Below are 23,370 nucleotides of genomic sequence, written 5' to 3'. Positions count from 1 at the left end.
AAATGGACTTTCTCATTTAGACTACGATTCCTGGCTTAGAATGCTAAAAATGTAGTCTAGAGCAAAGAGACCGAAGTGACATGATTCAGTTGTTTAAATTTATTAAAATGAAAGCTGTTATGGGGCTAAAATTTAGCGCTGAAAACAGGACAATGGGTCATTGTTTTAAGCTATTTAAATCTCAGGCTAACATGGATATTAGGAAAAATTATTATTTTAGCAGGGTAGTGGAACCTTGGAACAGCTTACCGGAAGAGGTGGTAATGAGAAAGGGAGTAGATAGTTTTAAGAGGGCCATTGATCTTCACTGGGGATTGTAAATTGACTAGGACCAGCCTAGCTGGGCCCAGATCCTATTGCTGGTCGTCACTTTTGTATTTGTATAATTGCTTGAAAAGCCATCCTTCCGTTATTGCTTTTTTTTCACACACACACACAAAATAACTTATAACAGGATGAAAGTGAAAAAAAAAGAAAAAAAAAAAAAACAAGAAATCAGGAGTTGGACATAAAAATAAATAAATAAATAAAAATCTCCTGAAGGGGGTGGGGGGGAAACACAAACGAAAATCAATACAGATCGCAAATATGAAAGGGTTCCCTGGCAAATGGTTTGTATTCAATTAACAATGATGAATAAATCTCAAAACAATAAAGAAAATACAGCTTTTTAAATATTAATTCAGTTTTTATTTACAGCAACATTGATAGAAAATAATTTGTTTGATTATGTACAATGTTTTAAAACAAGAAACATTAAATACGCATAGTTTAAAAATGAATACTTCAAACTGAATGCATCAGCATGATTACAGAAGCCCCACAAGACACGTCCATAATCATACTCTGTTCAACAAGAATTTATATTTATAATTCATTTTTTCCTCTCATCCCAAATGCTTACTCCATCACACTGGCATAATCTCTTAGGATTTTCAAACAAACCTGAAGAACGTGCTATAACAGCACATACCAATCTGAAAAGAAATAAATGAAAAATGTAAATACAAATCTGGAATAGCTGCTTTTTGAAAGCAAAATTCACTTAACATAAACCTCCAGGGTTCATATTTAATTTCAGAAATAAAATGAAGGAGTTTTGAAGTAGTTAATTGAGATTTTGAAGGAGAACTATTGGGCTGTCATTAAATGATGTTGCACCTTTTTTCAACATATTTGACCACCTTAACGCCTAACTTCTCCAGTCACATGTCATATTTTTCATAAAAATATTGTTACATTAACTGTTACTTTGTCACTCTCTCTCTTTCCCTTGTCAATTTCATGAACCCATCTCCCCCTCAAGGTGTGACATCACTTGACACAATTACTTAATATAATACAACTATTTATGTATTTTTAAATATTTAAATAATAATTAGAAAACCTGACTTTTGCTGTTGAGAGGGTGGTGGAGGGAAAAACAATAATCATAAAACTTGTAAAAATAACAAAGCACCATTTAAGCATGTTTTACTTCACTTATGAAATGTCTTATTCATACAATAATATTTTCACTTTCAACTTTTATGATTTCTCTCATCAATTTATATATCACATCTTTATGAAAACAAAATAAATATACGAAATTACTACATTAAAATCGCTCTTAAACAACCGCTCTTGTGACTAAGTTAAGTTGTCAATTGAAGTATTTAAGTTACCATTATACAGGAAGGTTATGTAGTCTTGAAGTAAAAAAGAAGGAGTTAAAACCAAAATGAAGGGGTATGAAGGGCCCTTCAAAAAATTTTCATAAATGAAGGAGTATTGGTGGAGCTTTGAAGGAGCGTGCGAACCCTGCTCTTTATGTAAGCTCTTCGGAAGCTTAAATAAATATGCCTACAATGCCTGAGTCACTATTATGCCCCTAGCGCCTAGAACATCCAGCCGATTTTCATGAAATTTGGCACAGAATTAGTTCGTGGCATAGGGGCGAGCACCTCGAAGCGATTTTTCGAAAATTCAATTTTGTTTTTCTTCTATTCCAATTTGAAGCCCATTTTACCAAGCAAATTACCATAACATGGACGAGTAAATTACCATAACATGTACGAGTAAATTACCATAACATGGACGAGTAAATTACCATAACATGGACGAGCAAATTAACATGGCATATATTGGCAAGAAATTCATTATTCATTATTCATAAGTATACAGGCAAACCAAATTACCTTTTAATTTTTTACTACGGGCAAATCCGTACTGGTACCATTAGTTCGAAATAAAATTGAAGGAGTTTTGAAGGGAAAAAATAGGATTTTGAAGGACTACTTTTATTATGCCAAAATTGCCATTTCGTTGTCAATTTTTTTTTAACATGATCACTTAATGTACATAACTTCTACTTAAGTACTTTGAAACATTTTAAATAATAGTTGATGAAAGGACTCTCACTGCCAGGAATGAGGTAGGGGAGAGGGGGGGGGGCACATGTAAACATGGGGCACATGTGAACAAACCATATTTTACCCAGATAACATGAGGAAAAAAATCTGAAAAAAATTCATGTAGATGACAGCAGTAGTACTGTATGCTGCCTGAAATTTCAAAGCTCTCAACCATTTTGGTTTTTAGTTATCATAATAACTTCTGTTTTGGAAGGTGCCAGTAAACTTTCATGTTCCAGTTCTCAGAGTAAAAACACATGCAACACTATCTTTATTGTGATTTGAACTTTATTCATTTTGAAGTGGGATTTATAAAGTAAGTTTTTGTACACTATTTTTTTGAAAAAAATTTGAAAGAAATATTGCTTTTTATCAGATTAGGCTTAAGTTGTTATATGGGGCACATGTGAACACACTATGTAGGGGCAGGTGTGAACTGTTTACATAAACCCCATACTGTTTTTTTTTTAGTTATTTCAATTTCAAAAATTGTTTAATTTTTTTATTTGATTAGGCTAATTAAGAAACATTGAATAATTAAAAATTTTAATAATTGAAGTTAGTATCAGCTGTATCGCGGCTGTGTTGGAGGCTCCAAAAGTGATCGCGGTTTGTGGAGAGAAACAAGTTGGACAAAATGTTTCAGGCGAGAGAGGTGAACTTGCATCATTTTGTGGTATAGTTACTGCAATGGGAAACACTTTACCTCCTGTTTTTGTATTCCCAAGAAAAAGATACAAAGATATTTTCTTAAATGGAGCACCATCAGAAAGCTTAGGGTTAGTATCCAAAACTGGATGGATGACAGCAGATATCTTCCTAGAAGTTGTAAAACACTTCCAAAAGTACTCCCGCTGTACCGCAGCAAATCCTGTTTTGCTTCTACTTGATAATCATGAAAGTCATATCAGTTTGGATGCAATATTATTTTGTCGTGAGAATGGAATAGTACTCCTTACATTCCCCCCTCATTGTTCACATCGCTTACAGCCTTTGGATGTAGGTGTTTATAGTCCCTTTAAATCTACACTGAAAACTTCTTTCAATGACTGGTTGATATTACACCCAGAAAAAAGAACAACTATATATGAAATTGGTCAGTGTTCTTCACCAGCTTTCACAGCAGCCTTTACATCCAAAAATATCAAATCGGGTTTTTCTAAACCAGGAATTTGGCCGTTATCTCGACTTGCTTTTACTGACGCTGATTTCATCCCAACTCAAATAACAAGCTTAATGCCAGTTAATCCTGATGATGCCTCCACCAGCTGCAATGCACATTCAAGTCCAACCCCAGAATGTGTGAGACCATTGCCTAGAATAGAATTTCACAATTCCACTCAAGGGAAAAGTAAGCAGCGTCAAAAAAGGAAATCAAGAATTTTTACAGACACCCCCGAAAAAGACATTGTTGTCAAAGCTATGGAAGAAAAGGCAGAGAAAATGAAGATAAAATGTGAAAGAGTTGCAAAGAAAAGAAAGAACTTGCTGAACTGTTGAAAAAGGAGCAGTCAAAGGTTGTAGTCAGTGACTCCGAGTCCGACATTAGCTTTGAAGAGAGTAGCCATTAAGAAATTTGTGCTGAAGTCAACCTTGCACCAGAAAATTTAGCTGTGAATGACTTTGTCCTCGTAGAATTCACTACAAAAAAGACAAAAATTCACTATGCTGGCCGTATTGAGAAAATGGAGAGTGATGAAGCAAATGTTAAATTCATGAGGAAGCAGAAGAAAGAAACCTTTGTATTTCCTGAAACAGATGATACATCGATGGGAAACACTTTGGGTCCATAGATGGGGGTCCAAACATCGATGGGGTCCATAGCTTTGACAACAATATCTTTTTCGGGGGTGTCTGTAAAAATTCTTGATTTCCTTTTTTGACGCTGCTTACTTTTCCCTTGAGTGGAATCGTGAAATTCTATTCTAGGCAATGGTCTCACACATTCTGGGGTTGGACTTGAATGTGCATTGCAGCTGGTGGAGGCATCATCAGGATTAACTGGCATTAAGCTTGTTATTTGAGTTGGGATGAAATCAGCGTCAGTAAAAGCAAGTCGAGATAACGGCCAAATTCCTGGTTTAGAAAAACCCGATTTGATATTTTTGGATGTAAAGGCTGCTGTGAAAGCTGGTGATGATATTCTGCTAAAATTACCCCCACCTACAATTTTAGGTAGCACATATCGAGCTGCTTCTTCAGTTTCTTTTTCTGTAAAACTTGAAGGCTATAATGTTCGTTGAATCAAGTTAATTTATTATGTACTCAATATTTATATTTTCATTGTGTTTATTAATGTGTAATAAAGAGTATTTAAAGATATGCTTAGGTGCATTTTATACCATTTATGTATCTGTTGTGCCCCAGGTGTGTTTACAACTGCCCCCCCCCCCCCACCGGGGCAGATGTGAACAAAATGTAACATATTTTAGAATTAATTTTTAGGTTGGAATTTACTCTTGTAGAAGGGGGATAACTGCATGAAAATATTAGCAAATGTTTGATTTATCATATTTAGCACCTTTTTCTTTTTTATCTCAAATCAATAATGAAAAATATAGAAAAATGTCGTTTTTGTTCACATGTGCCCCCCTCTCCCCTAAGTGTTCCTGTTTAACCTGCAAGACCTCTATTTTTACCACTAGTCCTAGATGCATACTTCCAATTGCAATAATGTTCAAAATCAGATTCGGAGTTAAGATACTGAAAGTTCAAAGTAAAAAATAAAACTAGCCAAAAAATGCAAAATTTATTTTTTATATGGGCTCAAGGTCCCTTAACACTAGAACGACTGACATTTTCTGTATATCTAGAAAGAAAGGGGGCCAGTGTGGCACCTACCCATTTTTGGAGTGAATTCTTTTAAAAATTCTTCCTGAGGGAGTCCACACGCCTGATACACCTTCTTTCATGACGAAATAAAAACTTAGTACTTAATATTTTTAGTTTTTCTCTCTATACTGGGCAAAAGGTTGAATTAGTTTTCCTTTCTAAGAGCAATGGCCACCGTTAGGATGGTAAGCAGTCGGTACTGTTTATAGCATTTGGATATCCAATCGGATGCATAAAGAGGAAGTTACAGGTTAAACTAGAGTGAATGGCATTTTTTTTTTATGCTACAACAATTAGGAGAAAGGAAAAAAATTAATTTTTTAATTGTCAAAATGCTTAGGGACCACTGTGGCCCCTCCCGTCTTTCTAGGTATAAGGATCAATATTAACAGTACTATGAGGTGAATGATTTAATGATTAAACAAGCATTCAAATAGTGTCATATAATGAAAAGTCAGAAAATTCCATTAAGTTCCGTTAGATATTATCCGAGTTATTAAACAACAAACTATGCGAGGGGCCACACAGGCCCCTCCGTCTTTCTAGTGTTAACTAATAAATAGGGGGAATGGACATTTTAGAAAAAGAAAAAAAAATGAAATAGGCATGTTTCAAAAATGAACGGATGAACAATTTTTATACATACTTGAGAATAAAAAGGTTTCTTATTGTGATTTTTGAAACTGGTTCAATTTGTTTACGCAATTAGGGAGTTGGGCAATTCTCCAGAAATGTGTTGTCTAGCATTTGAAACATTTTACATTTTGGTACTTTTTAGAAAGACAAGAAAATAACTGTTGTTAAACAGAAGATTTAACACTAGAACCGCAGTAGGGGTCAATCTGACCCAAATCAAATTTCATTTCTATTTTTTCAGAGATTTTACTAGCGGAATGACTTGAAACTTTTTGACTTTTTCTTAAATTGTATAAATACTAACCTGTAAAACAGTTAGCCATTCAGAATTTTTTATTTCCGAGATATTAATTCTTATACCTAAAACAGCGGTAAGGGTCAGAATGACCCTTCGCTTAGTAGATGCAAAACGAAACGATTCTTGGAATCGGTAACAGTCAAAACTGCTCCCCAATTGGTATGAAAAGGACCTACTGAAGGTCAAATGGGTCAGGGTCATAGAACAAGACAGGTTACTGATAAGAAAAACTAGCTTTTTCTCTTTCTTTTGTTATATGACAGAGCTGCGTTTATACTGATAGTTGCAAACCATTCTTAGTCTTGACAGAAAAATGTCAAGAAAACGTCGTTTGCTTTCTGTCAAGGAAGCTCTTGAATACATGCAAGAGCTGTCGGAAAATGAGTCTGAAGATGAAAATTATGACCATGATTTATTCAGCGAAGAATATGCCCCGTCATTGAACGAAGAATGTGAATCGTCAGATGATAATTTATCTGTTGATTTTGCAACTCAATTTGACAATGATACGAATCACTTATCCGACAACCAATGTGTAACATCAAAGGCAAGAGGAAAAAAGCGTAAAACAAAATCTCCAAATATAACACTAAAATTGAAAGAAAATTAAGAAATTTTTGGGGTAGATGGATCAAAATGGAAAATTATTTCTTCTGAAACTAACGATTATGGAAGAATTTCACAATATAATGTTTGTAAAGAAGCTTGCAGCCCGACATCGTACGCAAAGCGGAACATTGATGATGAATTTGCGTCCAGCTCGTGGAGACTAATCATAAATGAAAGTATGCTTCGTCACGTAAAAATGTGTACAGAAGAAGAAGCTCATAGACAGCTGGGAAACAATGATTGGACCCTAAAATTAGAAGAAATTGATGCGTCCATTGCAATTTTATATGCTCGAGGTCTATATTGCGCAAAAGGCCTAGAACTTGACAGTTTATGGTCAACTATATGGGGTCCTCCTTTTTTTCGTGAAACAATGGCAAGAGACAGATTTAGAGATATTTTGAGATTTTTACATTTCGATCAAAAAACAACCAGATCAGAACGTTTGAAAACGGACAAATTTTGTCTAATTTCAAAAATTTGGTACATGTTTGCTGAAAATTCTATCAATTGTTATAAACCCAGACCCTATATTACAGTTGATGAACAACTCTTTCCCACAAAAGCCAGATGCAAGTTTACGCAATACATGCCAAATAAACCTGACAAGTTTGGGATAAAATTCTGGATTGCCACAGATGCTGACACAAAGTACATAGTGAATGGTTTTCCATATCTAGGTAAAGATAAGAATCGTCCTACAAATCAGAATCTTTGCGAATATGTTGTTCTAAATTTAATCAAACCGTTTGAAAATAAAGGAAGGAATGTCACCACGGACAATTATTTTACAACTCTGAACCTAGCAAAAATTTTAAAAGAAAAAAAGACAAGCTTGTAGCTACGATTTACAAGCTAGAGAAGTGCCTACAATTGTAAAAAAAATGAAGACACCCTTGCATGAAACGACATTACTAAAGCTCGATGGCATCACCATGACAGTTTATCAAGGGAAGCAAAAGAAAAATGTCATACTACTTAGCTCATTGCATCCAACTGTTCATATTGACACTAATAATAAGAAAATGTTACCAGAAACGGTATCATTTTATAACACTACAAAATGTGGTGTGGATGTCGCAGACCAAATGGCTCAAAAGTACACCGTAAAAGCTGGGTCTAGGAGATGGCCTGTTCACGTCTTTTACAATATCCTTGACCTTGCGGGAATAAATTCTTGGATTTTGTATAAACAAGCCACAGGAAAAAACATTTCAAAGAAAGAGTTTCTTCAGCAGCTCGTCGAAGAACTGAGAGCAACATACATTTCAACAAAACGTAAAAGAACGTATCCAGGCATATTGCAAAGCCGGAATTTAACCACACTGACGCCCGGATCCAAAAAAAATATGTCAGTAGTTCCAAAGAGAGTGCGTTGTCATGTCCCAAAATGCAATAATAAAACTGTTGACAACTGTTTTGACTGTAAAAACCCAATATGTGGCAAGTGCACTAAGTGCATAAAAAGGAGCTGTGTTAATTGCATGTAACGAACGAAGAATGTATCCATATTGCTGGTAAGAGCTTTGTCATTTTAATTTAAGAATTTTTTGTAGATTTATTCATAAAAAATAAGCAAGCAATACAATTAAAATAAACCACAGAATGTTTCCTTCTTCCTAAAATTACAGAGTTTTTTAAAAATTTTAATATTTTTAACATGCGCTAAAAAATTTTGCACTACAAAGTGAAATGAATAAATGATCAAAGTTAATGGGAGAGAATTTTGTATCTTCCTATTATATTGGAATTATCTTAGTATTACTCTTCTTCATCAAAAATATTTTTTTACTTCTTTCTAAACATTAACGAACCCATTTTAAGCTTGGGGTCAAATTGACCCCTGCCCGCGGTTTTAGGTATACGGAAATTTCCGCAGTCAGGGTGGCGACAGGAACTGTGAAAAAAAGTTCCCTGACTTTTCCCTGATTTCCCTGATTAAGTTCACCAAATTTCCCTGATTTACATTACCAATAATAATGGTTTTCTTTCTTTGCTCTACTTGAAATCCATTGTATGTTTGTATAAAATGCAGTATTGTAAACATATCAAGTCAATTTTTTTGAAAAAAAAAAACCCTACGAAACAGTATATTAAATTTTTCTACATGGAAAGATTAGAGAAAATTAAAAAAAAAAAAACTTTACTTCCAGAAACCATTTAGCATAAGAATTTTAAAAAACTATTAAAATTACTCTTAAAAACATGTGTATTTATGATAGAACTAAAAAGTAATTGAAATTATTTTGAACTAAGTTTCCAAACAGTATAATAATTGTTGCAATAATAACAAGTAATAGTGAAAGAATAGAAGTAATGTAGTTATTCTTATATAATTAATAGACATATTTATGCAAAACAGATGAAACCTTTTGACATCCATTAATAGGAAGCTTTTCTCTAATCAAGAACATAGGTTTTAATGAATGAATACAGCATTTTAACAATAAAAAATAAAGATATTTAAAGTAAGAAAAAAAAACGTCAAAAAAGCACAAATTGCCGATTTCAGCAGACACGTGTTTTGGCGTTTCAGGGAACGCCTTTCTCAATGCAAAACGTTATGAGTTTATGGACGAAAGACACTGGACAATGGAATAAAGTCAAGGAGCTAAGGCATTAATGAAGGCTTCCTCTTTGCCTGTATGGTTGTTTATTTTACGTAGCATTGAAAGCGTAAAAGGAAATTACAAGCTAGGTAAAATAAACAACCTAACAGACACAGAAGCAATCTTAGGAAGTTCATCCTGTGGTTAATAAGTAAGATTCAATACTTTGACGTTAAGGAAAAAAGATGCACAAATGCGGCAGTTTACAATCGCACCTCATTAATTTTACTTTTTTTTTTTTGAACAGATAATTGGCGGAAAATTCGTAGGGAATTAAAGTACTTAATTTTGTAAAGCAAAAAAAAAATTTTTTTCTTCATAAAATCAATTTTCCCTGATTTTTTGTATTTTTTTCAAAATTCCCTGATATTTCCCTGACTTTTCCCTGATTAATAAAGTTCCCTGACTTTTCCCTGATTTCCCTGATCTGTCGCCACCCTGGCAGTTCTAGTGTTAATTAAACATCTTCCTTTATTTTAGAGATTGATTTTAGACACATTTTTAGACCACATTCAAGAATTCTATGGGATTTTGAACAAGAGGAAGATCATCAACAAGGTGGATAGATGATATTGAAAATGACTTAAAAACTTTGAACATTAAAAACTGGCAGCAAGTTTCTGCATATCATTTGAGTTGGAGGAAGCGAGATGTTTAGGCAGGTTACCTGCAACAAGTTGTTGCTATTGTAAAGAATTTTGATGATTGATATTAAAGGTTAAATTTATACATTTGGCAAAATGTATAAATGACCATGCATAAATTCTATGAATGCAGTATTGTATACTAGCAATAACTTAAAAGAACAAATACAAATAATAAATTTAAGCATTTCTTTTTCAACCAAATTTTTAAAACTCAGCTCATTCCTCTTTGTTGGCATAAAATATTATTTTATTTTTGTATTCTCGGTCCACAGCCGATAATTTAAAGAAAATAATTTAAAGTTAAATGTACCTACTTTAAGCCCAGTCTGGTAAAAGTAGAACTAGTCAACTAGTTGGTGCTGACATTTCAATCGACAATTTCCCCACGCCATAATTAATGGCGACTGTTTACTGAAACCATTGAAGATTACATGTCTCGATGTGTCGATTCAGAAAAAGTTGAGTTGTCACCTGATTGATTCGAATTAATTCCACTTGTTGACCGCACGTGCTATGGAGAGGAGTACGAATATTCGCGGCAGTGGAATAAACAAATGAGTGATGGTTGAAGTAGAAGTTAGTGTGGTGACGTCATCGAGGCATGGAATCTCATTGGCTGATGAAACATATATATTGTGGCGAGTGGCAGCACTCTGGGCTGCACTCTCTCTTCTCTCAACGATCCCCAGTTGTTGTTTTTTGATCGTGAAGCCTAGTTGGGCTCACGTGTGGGGGGGTTTTTTCCCCGCGATGCTAGCGGGGTTTTTTTGTGGCGTGTGAATTGAAATATTCCAAGTCCTGGAATTAGTATGAGTCCAGGTGAAGAAACACTTGTGTTGTGTCTGGCCAATTGATATTGCCGGGGAAGTGAGTTCCTAAGTGTCTACTTGAGATGTTCACCGATCTCCGAACTGTCTAATGTTGCCTTCCCGTTACGGACATTCCTGAAGTGTGATCCGGGGGACTTTTTGTGTTTCTTCAAGTGGATCCTTCAGACTGGCCAGCGACTACATCGACAGATTGGTGACATTTTTCTTTTACTTACTGGAACCACTTTTGTTATGATATTTTGGGGGTGTTTTTAATGGGGATGTTGTATTACAGTTCTAGTCATATTTAATAAATGTATTTTTCTGAAATATGTTTTTTGCTTGTCTCCAACTTGACATTACACGGCCAGTTAATGTTGGCTTAGTTTAAATACCTTAACCTTTGGATTTTTAAACTTAACTTTAAATATGCCAACAGAGTGGTAGCAGAGCTCGGTCGAATGTCTTTTTAGTTGGAGACAAATTTGCAAAAGTTTTCAGAATAATGGAAAGGGACTATCGAAACATTAAGAAACTTAACTCCTGCAATTGGGCAACATGGTCGAAAAATATGAAAATGGTACTGATAGAAAAAGATTTATGGGAATTAACCCAAACAAAATTAGAAGAAGGTATTTCGGCAGAAATAAAGAAACGGAGGGGCCAAGCAGTGGCGATTATTTACCTCAACATAGAGGATGAGTTAAAACAACTGATTGATGATTTAGACGATCCATATGCAGTATGGACGTCATTGAAGTTGAATTTTGAACCTCTGTCTTTAGCCCGTGTTGCCGGATTGTGGGAGGAGTTTTTTTCTAGTAGAATTAATGAAAAAGAAACTATTGGAATGTTCGCGGCTCGATTGAAGTGTTTGCTCCGACAGTTGGAGGAGAATGGCTATAAAATGGATGAGAAATTAAAAGGATTTCAACTAATACGTAGTTTAGATCAAAATTTCAGGGGAATAGTACAAAATATTTATAGATGGGATGAAAGTAAATTTAACTTTTCAAATGTTTTGGATGAACTTTTGGCAGAAGAGGGAAGATTAAAATTTTTAGGAAATGAAAATTTTGGAAATAGTAGTTCAGGTGTTAATGCTTTTTCTGTTCAAAATAAACCCCAGACTGGGCGGAAAGTTGAAAAATGTAAATAAATTTGAAACAAGATTTTGCTTCACATGTGGCAAAAGGGGGCATATTTCGGCTCGGTGTTGGAGCAGAAAACCAAATAATCAAAATAAAGGTAATCGTAATTTTTCCAAACAAGGTAATACCCCTAAGGCTGGAATGTTTTGCACCATCAGTAAGGTATCAGGAGTACAGGCCAATAACACAAATTTGAAGGAAGAAATACCAGTATTTTTACTGGATACAGGTGCCACGGCACATTTCTATAAAGATAGGGACCTATTTTGTGAATTGAGGCCTGTTAAAAATACAAAAATGGAGGTAGCTGTGGGCAATGTAAATAGTCAAGTCGAGGGGGTAGGGAAAATTGTTTTCGAAATTAAAACAGATGGTAAGCTAGTAACCATCACATTGAATGAGGTCTATTATGCTCCAACACTTAGACGAAATTTGCTTTCCGGATCCAGGATAGACAGTCTTGGTTTTTCTTTAAGGTGGTATCCTGGTAAAATATGTATTTTTAACAATGAAGGTATCAAACTTTTTTCTGCATTTTTAATTGATAAATTGTATTTTATAAAACCCACCTCATTTTTAAGTAATCAAAGTAGTGACTCACCACCAAATGTAAATGTAACCGAGGTCAAAGGATTAGACCTGGAGTTGTGGCATGAACGGTTTTGCCATATTAATTATGATAGTATTTTGGGAACTGAAAAGAAGAACTGTGTCAAAGGACTTAATATAAAAGGTAAAAACTGGCCAGACTGTGAGCCTTGTATTATTGCAAAGAAAAGAAGGTGTTCATTTAAACCCACCCCAGGGATAAGGTCTAGAAGACAACTTGAGCTTCTTTTCATGGATCTAGCGGGGCCATTTCCGGTGGAGTCACTAGGGGGGGAAAAGATATATTTTTTCCATAATTGATGATTTCTCAAGGAAGTCCACTATTTACTTTCTAAAGTCAAAAGATGAAGCTTTTGAATATTTTCTTAGATACCAGAGGCATGTAGAGAGAGCCCTCAACAAGAAAATTTTGGCCATAAGGTCTGATAATGGGGGGGGGGGGGGGGGAATTAACAAATTCTAATTTTGAGACCCACTTAATTAAAGAAGGCATCAGCATAGAGAGAACCAACCCTTATACTCCCGAACAAAACGGAGTAGTAGAAAGGTACAATTTGACCTTGATGAATGGGGTTAGGGCGATGCTGAAAGACTCTGGACTAAAGGAAGAATTTTGGGCGGAAGCCGCCTTATGCTTTAATTATGTCAGGAATAGAACAGTTCTAAAAGAAAGGGGGAAAACCCCATTTGAGCTGTTCTGGGGAAACAAGCCTTCAGTAAGGCATTTCCGGAGGTTTGGATGTATTGCCTACAAAGGCATGCCAAAACAAAATGTAAAGAAATTTGACTCAAGAAGTAAGAAGGGCATAATGGTGGGCTACGCAACCCAAGCAAAAGGGTACAGAATTTGGGACCCAGAGCTAAAGAAAATTTTTGAAACTATCAATGTGGACTTCAGGGAAAATTTAATTTGGGGGAAATCAAACTTGAATGGGAATGTAGACAATGATGATGATTATTCTTTTATTAAACCTATGAGTGAAGTTCTCTTAGATAAAGAGATAGATGAAATAAAGGCTCCCACCCCTTGTGAGGAAATTGAATGGGTAAGGGATGCAGTAAAAAGAAAGACGGGACCGTACTGATATCTACTACTATGAAAAGGGAAATAAAACAAGGTTGAGGTCACCCAATGATGTAGAAAAATATTGTAAGAAGAATAACATTGTTTACAATCCTGAACTATTTGATTTCAAAAGTAAAAATGTACCTTATAATCCTTTGTTTGATATTTTTAATTCCCCTAATGAACGAATGGAACCCGAGCCAGAGGCAAATTTGTCAGAAGTGCTAATTCCCCAAAACTATAATCAATGCTTGAAAACCCCAGAAGTAAAACATTGGCAAGAAGCCATGTCAGAAGAAATGAAAGTGATTCAAGAAAGGGGGGTGTGGCAGTTAGTTCCCCAGCCAGTTGGTAAACCAGTACTTGGTAATAAGTGGGTCTATGACTTGAAGAGGAATGCTAAGGGGGAAATTGCCAGGTTTAAAAGCAGATTGATTGCGATGGGAAATAGACAGGTGGCAGGAGAATCATATTCTCAGGTTTTCTCCCCAGTTATCAATTTCTCCCTGATCAGAATGTTTTTCTCAATTCTGGTGATATTCCTGGGTTGGAGCCATTTCCAATTAGACGTAAAAAACGCATATCTTTATGCTGATTTGCATGAAGAAATCTATATGCGACAACCACAGGGTTTTGTAATCCCGGGAAAAGAAGACTGGGTATGCCGTCTAAAGAAATCGCTATATGGTCTCCATCAGTCGGAGAGAAATTGGTACCTGGAAATTGATAGGGTTCTCCAAGGTCTAAATTTTATGAAATTTAAATGTAGTAACTGTGTTTATACAAGAAACAGAAATGTGTTTTTATTGATGTATGTAGATGATATAATAATTTTTGGAAAAAATGAAATCATAATTCAGGAAACAATTCAGGATTTATCAAAACATTACGATATTAAAGAATTAGGGAGAACTAAAAAATTATTGGGGGTAGAATTTGAAGAAATAAATGGGGGAATTTTTATACACCAAAATTCTTATATTAAGACAGTTTGTGAAAATTTTGAAAAGTATCAATACCCATACTCGACCCTCCCAATAGCAAAGGGTACAATTTTGTCTTTAGGTGATTGTCCAAAAATGGACCAAGAAATAAAAGAAATGGAGAAAGTACCTTATCGCAATTTATTGGGATGTTTGTCCTATATAGCAGGGAAAACTAGACCGGATATTGCCTATACAGTTAATCTATTATCTCAATTTCAAGCAAATCCGGGTAAAAAACATTGGCAGTGTTTATTAAGACTTTTAGGTTATTTAAAATATACAAATTATTATAAATTAAGTCTATCTGCAATAAATGAAATTAAAATCAATGGTTTTTCTGACTCAGACTATGCTGCTAATAGGGACAATAGGATTTCAATGGGGGGAATTATTATTTACATTGGCAAAGTACCTATTATCTGGCAAACATTTAAACAAAAGTGTGTTTCATTGTCCACCATGGAAGCTGAGTATATCTCTTTGACAGAAGCAGCAAAAGAGGTGGTGTGGTTAAAAAGAATTTTAGAAGAAACATCACATTTTGAAATAGCTGGATATAAATTTAACGGGTCTGTAATTAATTGCTGCAATAGAATTTTCAAATTCCCCTATAGAAAATTCCAGAACAAAGCATATTGATGTCAGGTATCATTTTTTGAGAAACTTAGTAGAGGAGAATACATTTGAATTAAAATATGTGAAAAGCGCAGAAAATCCTGCGGATACGTTTACCAAGCCTCTGACTCGGGGTACATTGAAAAAAATGTGCAAACTCATTTTTGGTAATTATGAAAATGTAAAAGTTTAATATTCAAATGTGTAAATTATTCAATGTTTCTCAAAAGTGTTTAAAATTTTTTAAAAATTGTTGTTTGAAATATATCAGTTTTCATGTCGTTTTGAAGTGTATCGTGCTGTGTGACCGAGAAGGGGGGAATTTGTTGGCATAAAATATTATTTTATTTTTGTATTCTTGGTCCACAGCTGATAATTTAAAGAAAATAATTTAAAGTTAAATGTACCTACTTTAAGCCCAGTCTGGTAAAAGTAGAACTAGTCACGTGTGGGGGGGGGGGGCTCACGTGTGGGGGGGTTTTCACCGTGATGCTAGCGGGGTTTTTTTGTGGCGTGTGAATTGAAATATTCCAAGTCCTGGAATTAGTATGAGTCCAGGTGAAGAAACACTTGTGTTGTGTCCGGCCAATTGATATTGCTGGGGAAGTGAGTTCCTAAGTGTCTACTTGAGATGTTCACCGATCTCCGAACTGTCTAATGTTGCCTTCCCGTTACGGACGTTCCTGAAGTGTGATCCGGGGGACTTTTTGTGTTTCTTCAAGTGGATCCTTCAGACTGGCCAGCGACTACATCGACAGATTGGTGACATTTTTCTTTTACTTACTGGAACCACTTTTGTTATGATATTTTGGGGGTGTTTTTAATGGGGATGTTGTATTACAGTTCTAGTCATATTTAATAAATGTATTTTTCTGAAACATGTTTTTTGCTTGTCTCCAACTTGACATTACACGGCCAGTTAATGTTGGCTTAGTTTAAATACCTTAACCTTTGGATTTTTAAACTTAACTTTAAATATGCCAACACTCTTTTTAAGATATCGGATGCATATCCTTCATTTTTTCTCAGTAAACTAAAGTCTTACGTTCCAAATCATGTCTACCTCCTAAAGCACTAATGAAATTAATCATTTAGAAAAGATACTTTACAGAACTCAAATATAAATAGCATCAAGAATATCAGTTGCGCAGCAAAGACAGTAATGATTGTTGAAAGATGGAAATGAACTTTTAATATCTTTGAGTTGGACGTATCTTAAATTATACTCAAATTTTTATGCATCATTAATTATCACTTTTTTAATTGATGGACTGCTAACAACCTTTTTTCTAGATGAAAATAATTATTTTTATATACCATTTCAGGCAGTGAGAAGCAAAGGGATGTAAGTGGACATTTTCAAGCTTGAGTAAAGTGCATTTAATAATAAGGTCCTAGGTAAGCTTTCATAATTTTTTTTTCTAAATCATGGTATATAACAGCACCTACCAGAGCAACTTACTATCCCTTACCCCAAGACAGAGGTTGACCTACAATTTGTACTAGTTACTTCTAAATTTCTAATTTTGTCACTTGCATCCCTTTGCTTCTCACTGCCTCATTTGTAAAATTAAAAAAAAAGAACCTTGATTTTAAAAATATTTTCTTTTAATTTTCATGCTTTAAAAAAAGGGGGATTTTAAGGATTTTTTTTTTTTTTTTTTTGAATTTTTGTTTTAAAAATGATTATTATTATCAATGATTATTATGATCAATAATTATGAGTAAAAAGTCAAAATCCACATGAATGTTTTAGCTGCCGCTTAAACATTCATCAAATATAAAGATATTATATTCCTTACTTTGAATCTTCAGATGAAATCACAATTGAACGTCCAATGATGTCCCAAACCTTGATAACTGGATCTTCAAAATGGAAACTTGCTCTACCATCACTGTTTGCTTCAATTTTTTTTAAATTTCCATAATGCTACAAGAATAAAGAAAACATCTATTTTATTTAAAAGATAAATAAAAACAAGAGAAACCATTTTTATCACTGCAGTATTTGATGCTATATAATTTATAAAGTTTCCAGATAATATACAAAACATTAAAAATTTTCTAAACACATTACTGACATACACACATTAGGTAAATGAAATGAATCACATGTGCATACTTCCCCTCACCATTTAAAAAAGAGAAATTTATAATGATGGTTACTACACACAGAACTAGCTGCTATTTATGATGCAGTTACAAAATTAAGTTAAATGATTTCATTATTTAAGAGAATATGGACAAAGATTTTGTATTTTCATAATTAAATTGCACTTTGAAAGGTGTATTGAATTTTATATCCAACTTTTACTTCAGTGGGAAAAAATATGTTACAAATATCAAGTAATTTTTCTTGCGTAGCTTCATTTCCTTGACTGCAGAAGTAGGGCTCCATAGTTTGTGCAGAGGCAGTAAAAGAACCAAAATTCCAATCTTTTTGAGATAAGGATCAATTTGAAAAGCATTGCTATGTTAAAATCTTAGGAAGTTTTTTTCTTTTTTTTTCAATGCATTTTCTTTATTAGTGCAGATGCTATTTCACGCAAATATGAATCCAAATAAATTTTCAAATTCATATTTTTCTCTTTAAGTTTGACATTTTTTACATTTAATTTGAATAAAAATAGATGCATTTTTTAAAATTATGTATAGCTCTATGAAAAGTAAATGTAACAAAGCAGTAGTTTGGTATAATGTTTAAATAGAGATTGAGATTAAAATTATTCATAAAAAATCCGGGCTTTTCATTAAAAACCCAGGTGAGCTTGAAGGTTATAATATAATTTATCTTACCTGCTCCTTGTCTTCAATAGTTCTAGTCATTTTAATAGATGAATTATTTTGTAAGATCTTTTCCTAATACATGTGTTTTTATGCATGTTGACTCATAGATATGCAAATATCATGTTGGCTTAGACTTAGTTTATTCTAGGAATTCAATTTACAACTAAACTCAATCTTTTAACCAACCAACAAATTCTATGGTTCGTGCTTTTTTGAAAATTGTGTTTTCAACAGAAATCAGACAGTGGCACTGAAATTTTTATGGATTGTTAATTTGGCAGAGTTTTTGATCTCTTTGGGGAGGGGGGGGGGGCTCTCATTCCGAGGGAGGGGGGTATTCTGCAGCTTTTGAGGAGGGGGTGCACCATTGTCCTTGAGATAGGGGGCACACCTGTTTTCAAAATGACATTGTGCTGAAGAATGTTCAATTGCAAGCAATGTAAATATCTGTGTTAAAATAATTTGCAAAAGATAAATATCATATTTTAAGTTTATTTTGTAAAACATGAAGAAAAGAAATAAATTGATTGTACTCAAATCAGAACAGTAAAATCAAATTAAAATTAACAAAATGCCATGCTTTACCACAATGCTACCCAGTAAAAAAGACTAAAGAGATATAAAAAACTTATGACATTAAAGAGCAAACTATGCATAAAAGAAATAGTACCTAGCGTTAAAAAATATTATCCGAGTTTGATTATTTGATCAAGACGTTTTATAGATTTTAAAACTTTATTTTAACACATTTTTCAAGATATTAAATCACCACTAATACCATTGATTCTATTATCAGCTATTTAGAGCATCATATTTTCTGGATGCTTTAAATAGCTGATAATAGAACCATCTATTAATTTAAATTTTCTTGGAGGGATAAATCTAATAAGTTATATCACCCCTCCCTCCCAATTGCTGCAACTGATTATTCTGTTAGCATACGAGAACTAAAATAAAGATGTGATTACTCGCTTGTTTTTTTCAGGTATTTCATTCTGCTGACCTTTAACTGGGTTAAAAACTGACCCTATGCTGAAAGAAACAAGAACAACTATTAAAATGATGAAGATAATACATACTTTTGACACGTAGCAATAAAAAATCAATACAACCATATATACAGTAATTTCCGGAAGAAACGCCGCGGCGCATACGTGTTTAAAAGTAAAATTTTATTCAGCTGCGGCGTTTCTAGCGCTGCGGCGTTTAGAAGCGAAAAAAAAAAAAAATCCGGCCGCGAATCCAAACAAGCAAGCTGGGAGAAAGGAGATTTCAGGTTTCCTCCTCGTTTTTCCCCTCCTACTCATTCCATGAAATAGACTGAACTACACCCCACCTGTTCGGTGAAATGGATTGATCCATACCTGTTTCGGCGGGAGCGTGCTAGGAGCGAGCACGTGGCGTGATATTTGTTGCATTCTTTCGCTCGCATATCTCTCGCTTGTATCTTTCTTCGCTCTCCTCAACTCTTTCGCTTGTATTGCAGTTTCTTGCAGCGCTCGCTGAGCGAAAAGTGAATTTTTGTCAGTCGCACCTCTAAATTTATTTACGATGGCCCCTAAGCGACATCGCAGTTACACTGCAAGATTCAAATTGACAGTCATCGGTAGAGCTGCTGAAATTGGTAACAGGGCGGCTGGAAGAGAATTTGATGTAGATGAGAGATGTGTTCGTCGCTGGCGCTTGGAGAAGGAAAATTTGGAAAAGATGCAAAAATCGAAACGTGCGAGATGGAGCGGAACTGTGAAATGGCCCCAACTAGAAACGCAACTTGCCGCATGGATAAAAGAGCAGAGGGAAAAGGGCTTTCCCGTATCAACAATAAAAATTCGCCTGCAAGCCAAGAAAATGGCTCAGTTAATGAACGTGAAAGATTTCAAAGGCGGGCCATGCTGGTGTTATCGTTTCATGGCTCGTCACAAAATTTCCGTTCGCTGTAAAACGACGACTAGTCAACAGTTACCTAGCGACTGGCAGGAAAAAAAAACTGCCTTCTTGGATTTCGTCAAAAATTCAGTCGAGAATGGGAAGTTCTCGCTTTCGCAAATCATCAACATGGATGAAACGCCTTTGACGTTCGACTGCCCGGCAAACAGAACTGTCGACCAGACTGGTGTAAAAACTGTGTCCATCACTACGACTGGTCACGAGAAGACCTCATTCACTTGCGTGTTGGCTTGTGCTGCTGACGGTGCAAAATTAAACCCTCTTCTAATATTTAAGAGGAAAACAATACCAAATGGAAATTTCCCCAAGGACGTCATCATCACGGCGAACAAAAAAGGGTGGATGAACGAGGCCGTGATGATGGAATGGCTCGAAAGTGTTTGGCGGCGCCGGAAAGGAGCCTTTTTCCAGCCTAAGGGCCTACTGGTGATGGACAGTATGCGGTCCCACCTGCTGGATAGTGTCAAAACAAAGTGCAAAGCACTCTCGGCCACGTTAGCCATAATTCCTGCCGGCCTGACCAAAGTTCTACAACCATTGGACTTATCGGTGAACAAGGCCTTCAAAGCTGAAATGCGACCGCAGTGGGAGGCTTGGATGAGTGACGGTTTACATTCCTTCACTAAGGGGGGGGAAAATGCGCCGTGCCTCCTATGAAGAAGTTGCCACTTGGGTGTCAACCTCGTGGAATTGTGTGACAGAAAAAATAATCATGTCTGGATTCAGCCAAGCAGGCATTTGTGTTAGTGAAAATGACTTTGTTGAGGATGATGATAAGGTTGATGAACCTGAACCTCACATAGTGTCATCTACCAATGTAGATGAGGACATGTTAAAATTGTTTAATTCCGATACGGAAGAATCAGATTTTGAAGGTTTTTAATGTGTGTAATGCTTGAAAATATATCTTTTTATTTATGTCAAAATGTGGTTTGTTTAATTTATAGCAAAATTTGTTTATGTGTTTTTATTTGTCAGAATATGTGTTAAAACTGTTAAAATCACTTTCCATCAATGCATTTAGATAATTACTACCGGCGTTTATCGTTTTTATAAAGGTAAGTTCATTGATAATTAAGTTTTTAGCTTCGTTAGTATGCGGCGTTTCTGTGCATTTCAAAAATTTTTAAAGCGTTTTTTGGGGAGTGCGGCGTTTACGCCGATGCGGCGTTTCTTCCGGAAATTACTGTATATATGGTTAACTCTTTCAAATCTGTTGCTATGAAATCTGCAACTACTTAATAAACTCTGGATAGCATTTCTAGCGGTCAAGTGGGGGAAAAGAAGTTAGGGCACAAAATGTAGATACAATTTTAGGAAGATCAAATAAAACGCAAAACCCAAGGATACATTTTAATGTTTTTTGAGCACTTCAGAATAAAGTTTTTATTTCAAGCAGTTTTCAAAGTTTTTTAAAAGTGTACAAACCTTGAAGTGAGACCTGATGTGAAAATATTTTACGTTATGATTCACTATATTTGTAAAAATAATATAGTAGAATTTTCAAAGTTTACTTTCCCCCTATACTAACCACCTTCTAAGTTGACTAAAATTTCATAGATAGAACATTCATAATGCATTTTCAATGAAGATCTACCTCTCTATATTGACCACGTCTGCAAGTTGTATGTTGCCCACTTTTCTCCACATCACTCCGCCACTTAGAGATGCGCCTTAGGTTTGTATATTGACCACTGCAAAACGTGTTGATTATACATTTTTGAAAGCCTCTTTGCCTGGTTAGTTTCTTAACCTTTATCCTCCCTCAAATTGACAACCAATGTCTCATTGTCTATTCAAGTGTGCCATAAGGGGGTTTAAGTTTAAAAGGTTATTGAAAAATTAAAAAGGAAGAGAAGAGAACAGAGAAACAAATGACACATTATTTAACAAGACACATAGAGTAAGAGATCTAAGTAGTTGATGTGCAGGTGTTGTCATATGGATAACAGATAGGAGTGTTGCTTAGCAGGAAGAATTGCTTACAGAACCGACTCCATGATCATTCATTGTACAGTCTGAAAAAGACAGCAGAGAAATAACAAAACGCATTTGATTCCAGTGGCGGATCCAGCCGATTGTCTTGGGAGGGGCCATCCGAAAATTTTGAACAAACTCCCCAGGGCCGAATTTAGCTCCATGCCGCCCCTAGGCAAATTTGAAATCTGCCGCCCCCTCCCCCCTAAAAGAAGCAAAATATCCTTGACTCAAAAAAACGTAAAAAAGTTCCCCAGATTCAAACTGTCAAACTTATGAAGAAATGATGGCGTTTCACATTCGGAGGTGCCCCGATGAAATGATCACAGTGATCTCCCACAAAATTTTTTATTCGGCAAATACCATGATTGAAAAACATTTGACTTTCATAAGATGTGTGAAAGTAATCATTATTAAATTACAAGAAAAAATTGTCTCTGTGGAAAATGAAAGAATGCTAATATTTTACTTCTAAGAATAACAATTTAATTCAAAAAATGTGTATTATAATAGCAAATTTGCCGCCCCTGAAAAGTTTGCCGGCCTAGGCAGCTGCCTACTCTGCCCTTTGGGAAATTGGGTCCTGATAACTCCCCAGACATTTTATTAAAATGAAGTTTTAAAAACTCAATTTTCGGGGTATCGAGACATTAGGTGAGGGGGTGGATTTAGGAATCTCCCTCAAAAATGTTTCAAAATTTAAATTTCCGAGTAATTTTTGAAAATTAGGAAACTACAAACGCATTTCGTCTATTTTTGATGATGTACGGAGAAAGGTCAGGTTTCGGGCGCTGGCCCCAAAATACTTTTTGCAAATAGAGCTTAGAAACCAAAATATTCTATCATTATACATTGAGAAGTTAGAAGAGGAAGGGTACTCTTCTAGCTCTTCAGCTGGCCAGCCTAAAAATGCATCTTTAATTAATGTTTGCTTACATTAAAGGAAGTGTGAAGGTGCTTAGAATCCTTCCTTCCTGGAAATATTTTGCCTTTGAGGCTCTAAAATTCGATTTTTAACTATATTTATACATATTTTAGAAAGGGATGGAAGATTCGTGAGCTCCTCCAAAAAAAAACTCCTTTTAAAGCTATCATCACGATATAAACTAGGGAGGGAGGTGGTCCTATCAAAAATCGTTTGTAATTGAAGTCCCAAAAAAATTCATTTAAGTTGCTTTTAAGCAAATTAAGTGATAAGGGCTGGGTAAGCTAGTTTCCGTTGACATTTTTTCCAAATAAAAGACTTAAAATGCAATTTTTTGCTACATATCAAGGCATTTGTGAAAGGGCATGGGAAAAGGGGTTTCTTCCCTTGGTTTCGAATTTAAAGCAGGGTTGCCAACATTTCAAGAATGGCAAGAGGAGCACTGAAAAAATTTGAACGGAGCATTTGGTCACT

The 23,370-nt window shown here is 35.0% G+C and overlaps 1 protein-coding gene across 5 annotated transcripts in view; it reads right to left on the bottom strand.

Annotated features, from left to right (window-relative positions):
• Nucleotides 1-682: 682 nt before the first annotated feature.
• LOC129222314 (copper chaperone for superoxide dismutase-like) overlaps nt 683-23,370 on the bottom strand; it is a 64,288-nt gene continuing 41,600 nt past the window's right edge. For all 5 annotated transcript variants that reach the window (XM_054856803.1, XM_054856805.1, XM_054856807.1 and 2 more), the window contains 3 exons: nt 19,016-19,079; nt 17,063-17,190; nt 683-977 (listed from right to left, as the gene is read on the bottom strand). In XM_054856803.1, the coding sequence (XP_054712778.1) occupies nt 875-977; nt 17,063-17,190; nt 19,016-19,079 (295 nt within the window). In that variant the 3' untranslated portion in view covers nt 683-874. The remainder of the gene's footprint in view (nt 978-17,062; nt 17,191-19,015; nt 19,080-23,370) is intronic.

This window comes from Uloborus diversus, chromosome 5 (genome assembly GCF_026930045.1).
Source record: "Uloborus diversus isolate 005 chromosome 5, Udiv.v.3.1, whole genome shotgun sequence".
Taxonomy (NCBI): Eukaryota; Metazoa; Arthropoda; class Arachnida; order Araneae; family Uloboridae; genus Uloborus; species Uloborus diversus.
Note: the sequence above shows the minus strand (reverse complement) of the source record. Positions and strands in the feature narration are given on the sequence as shown.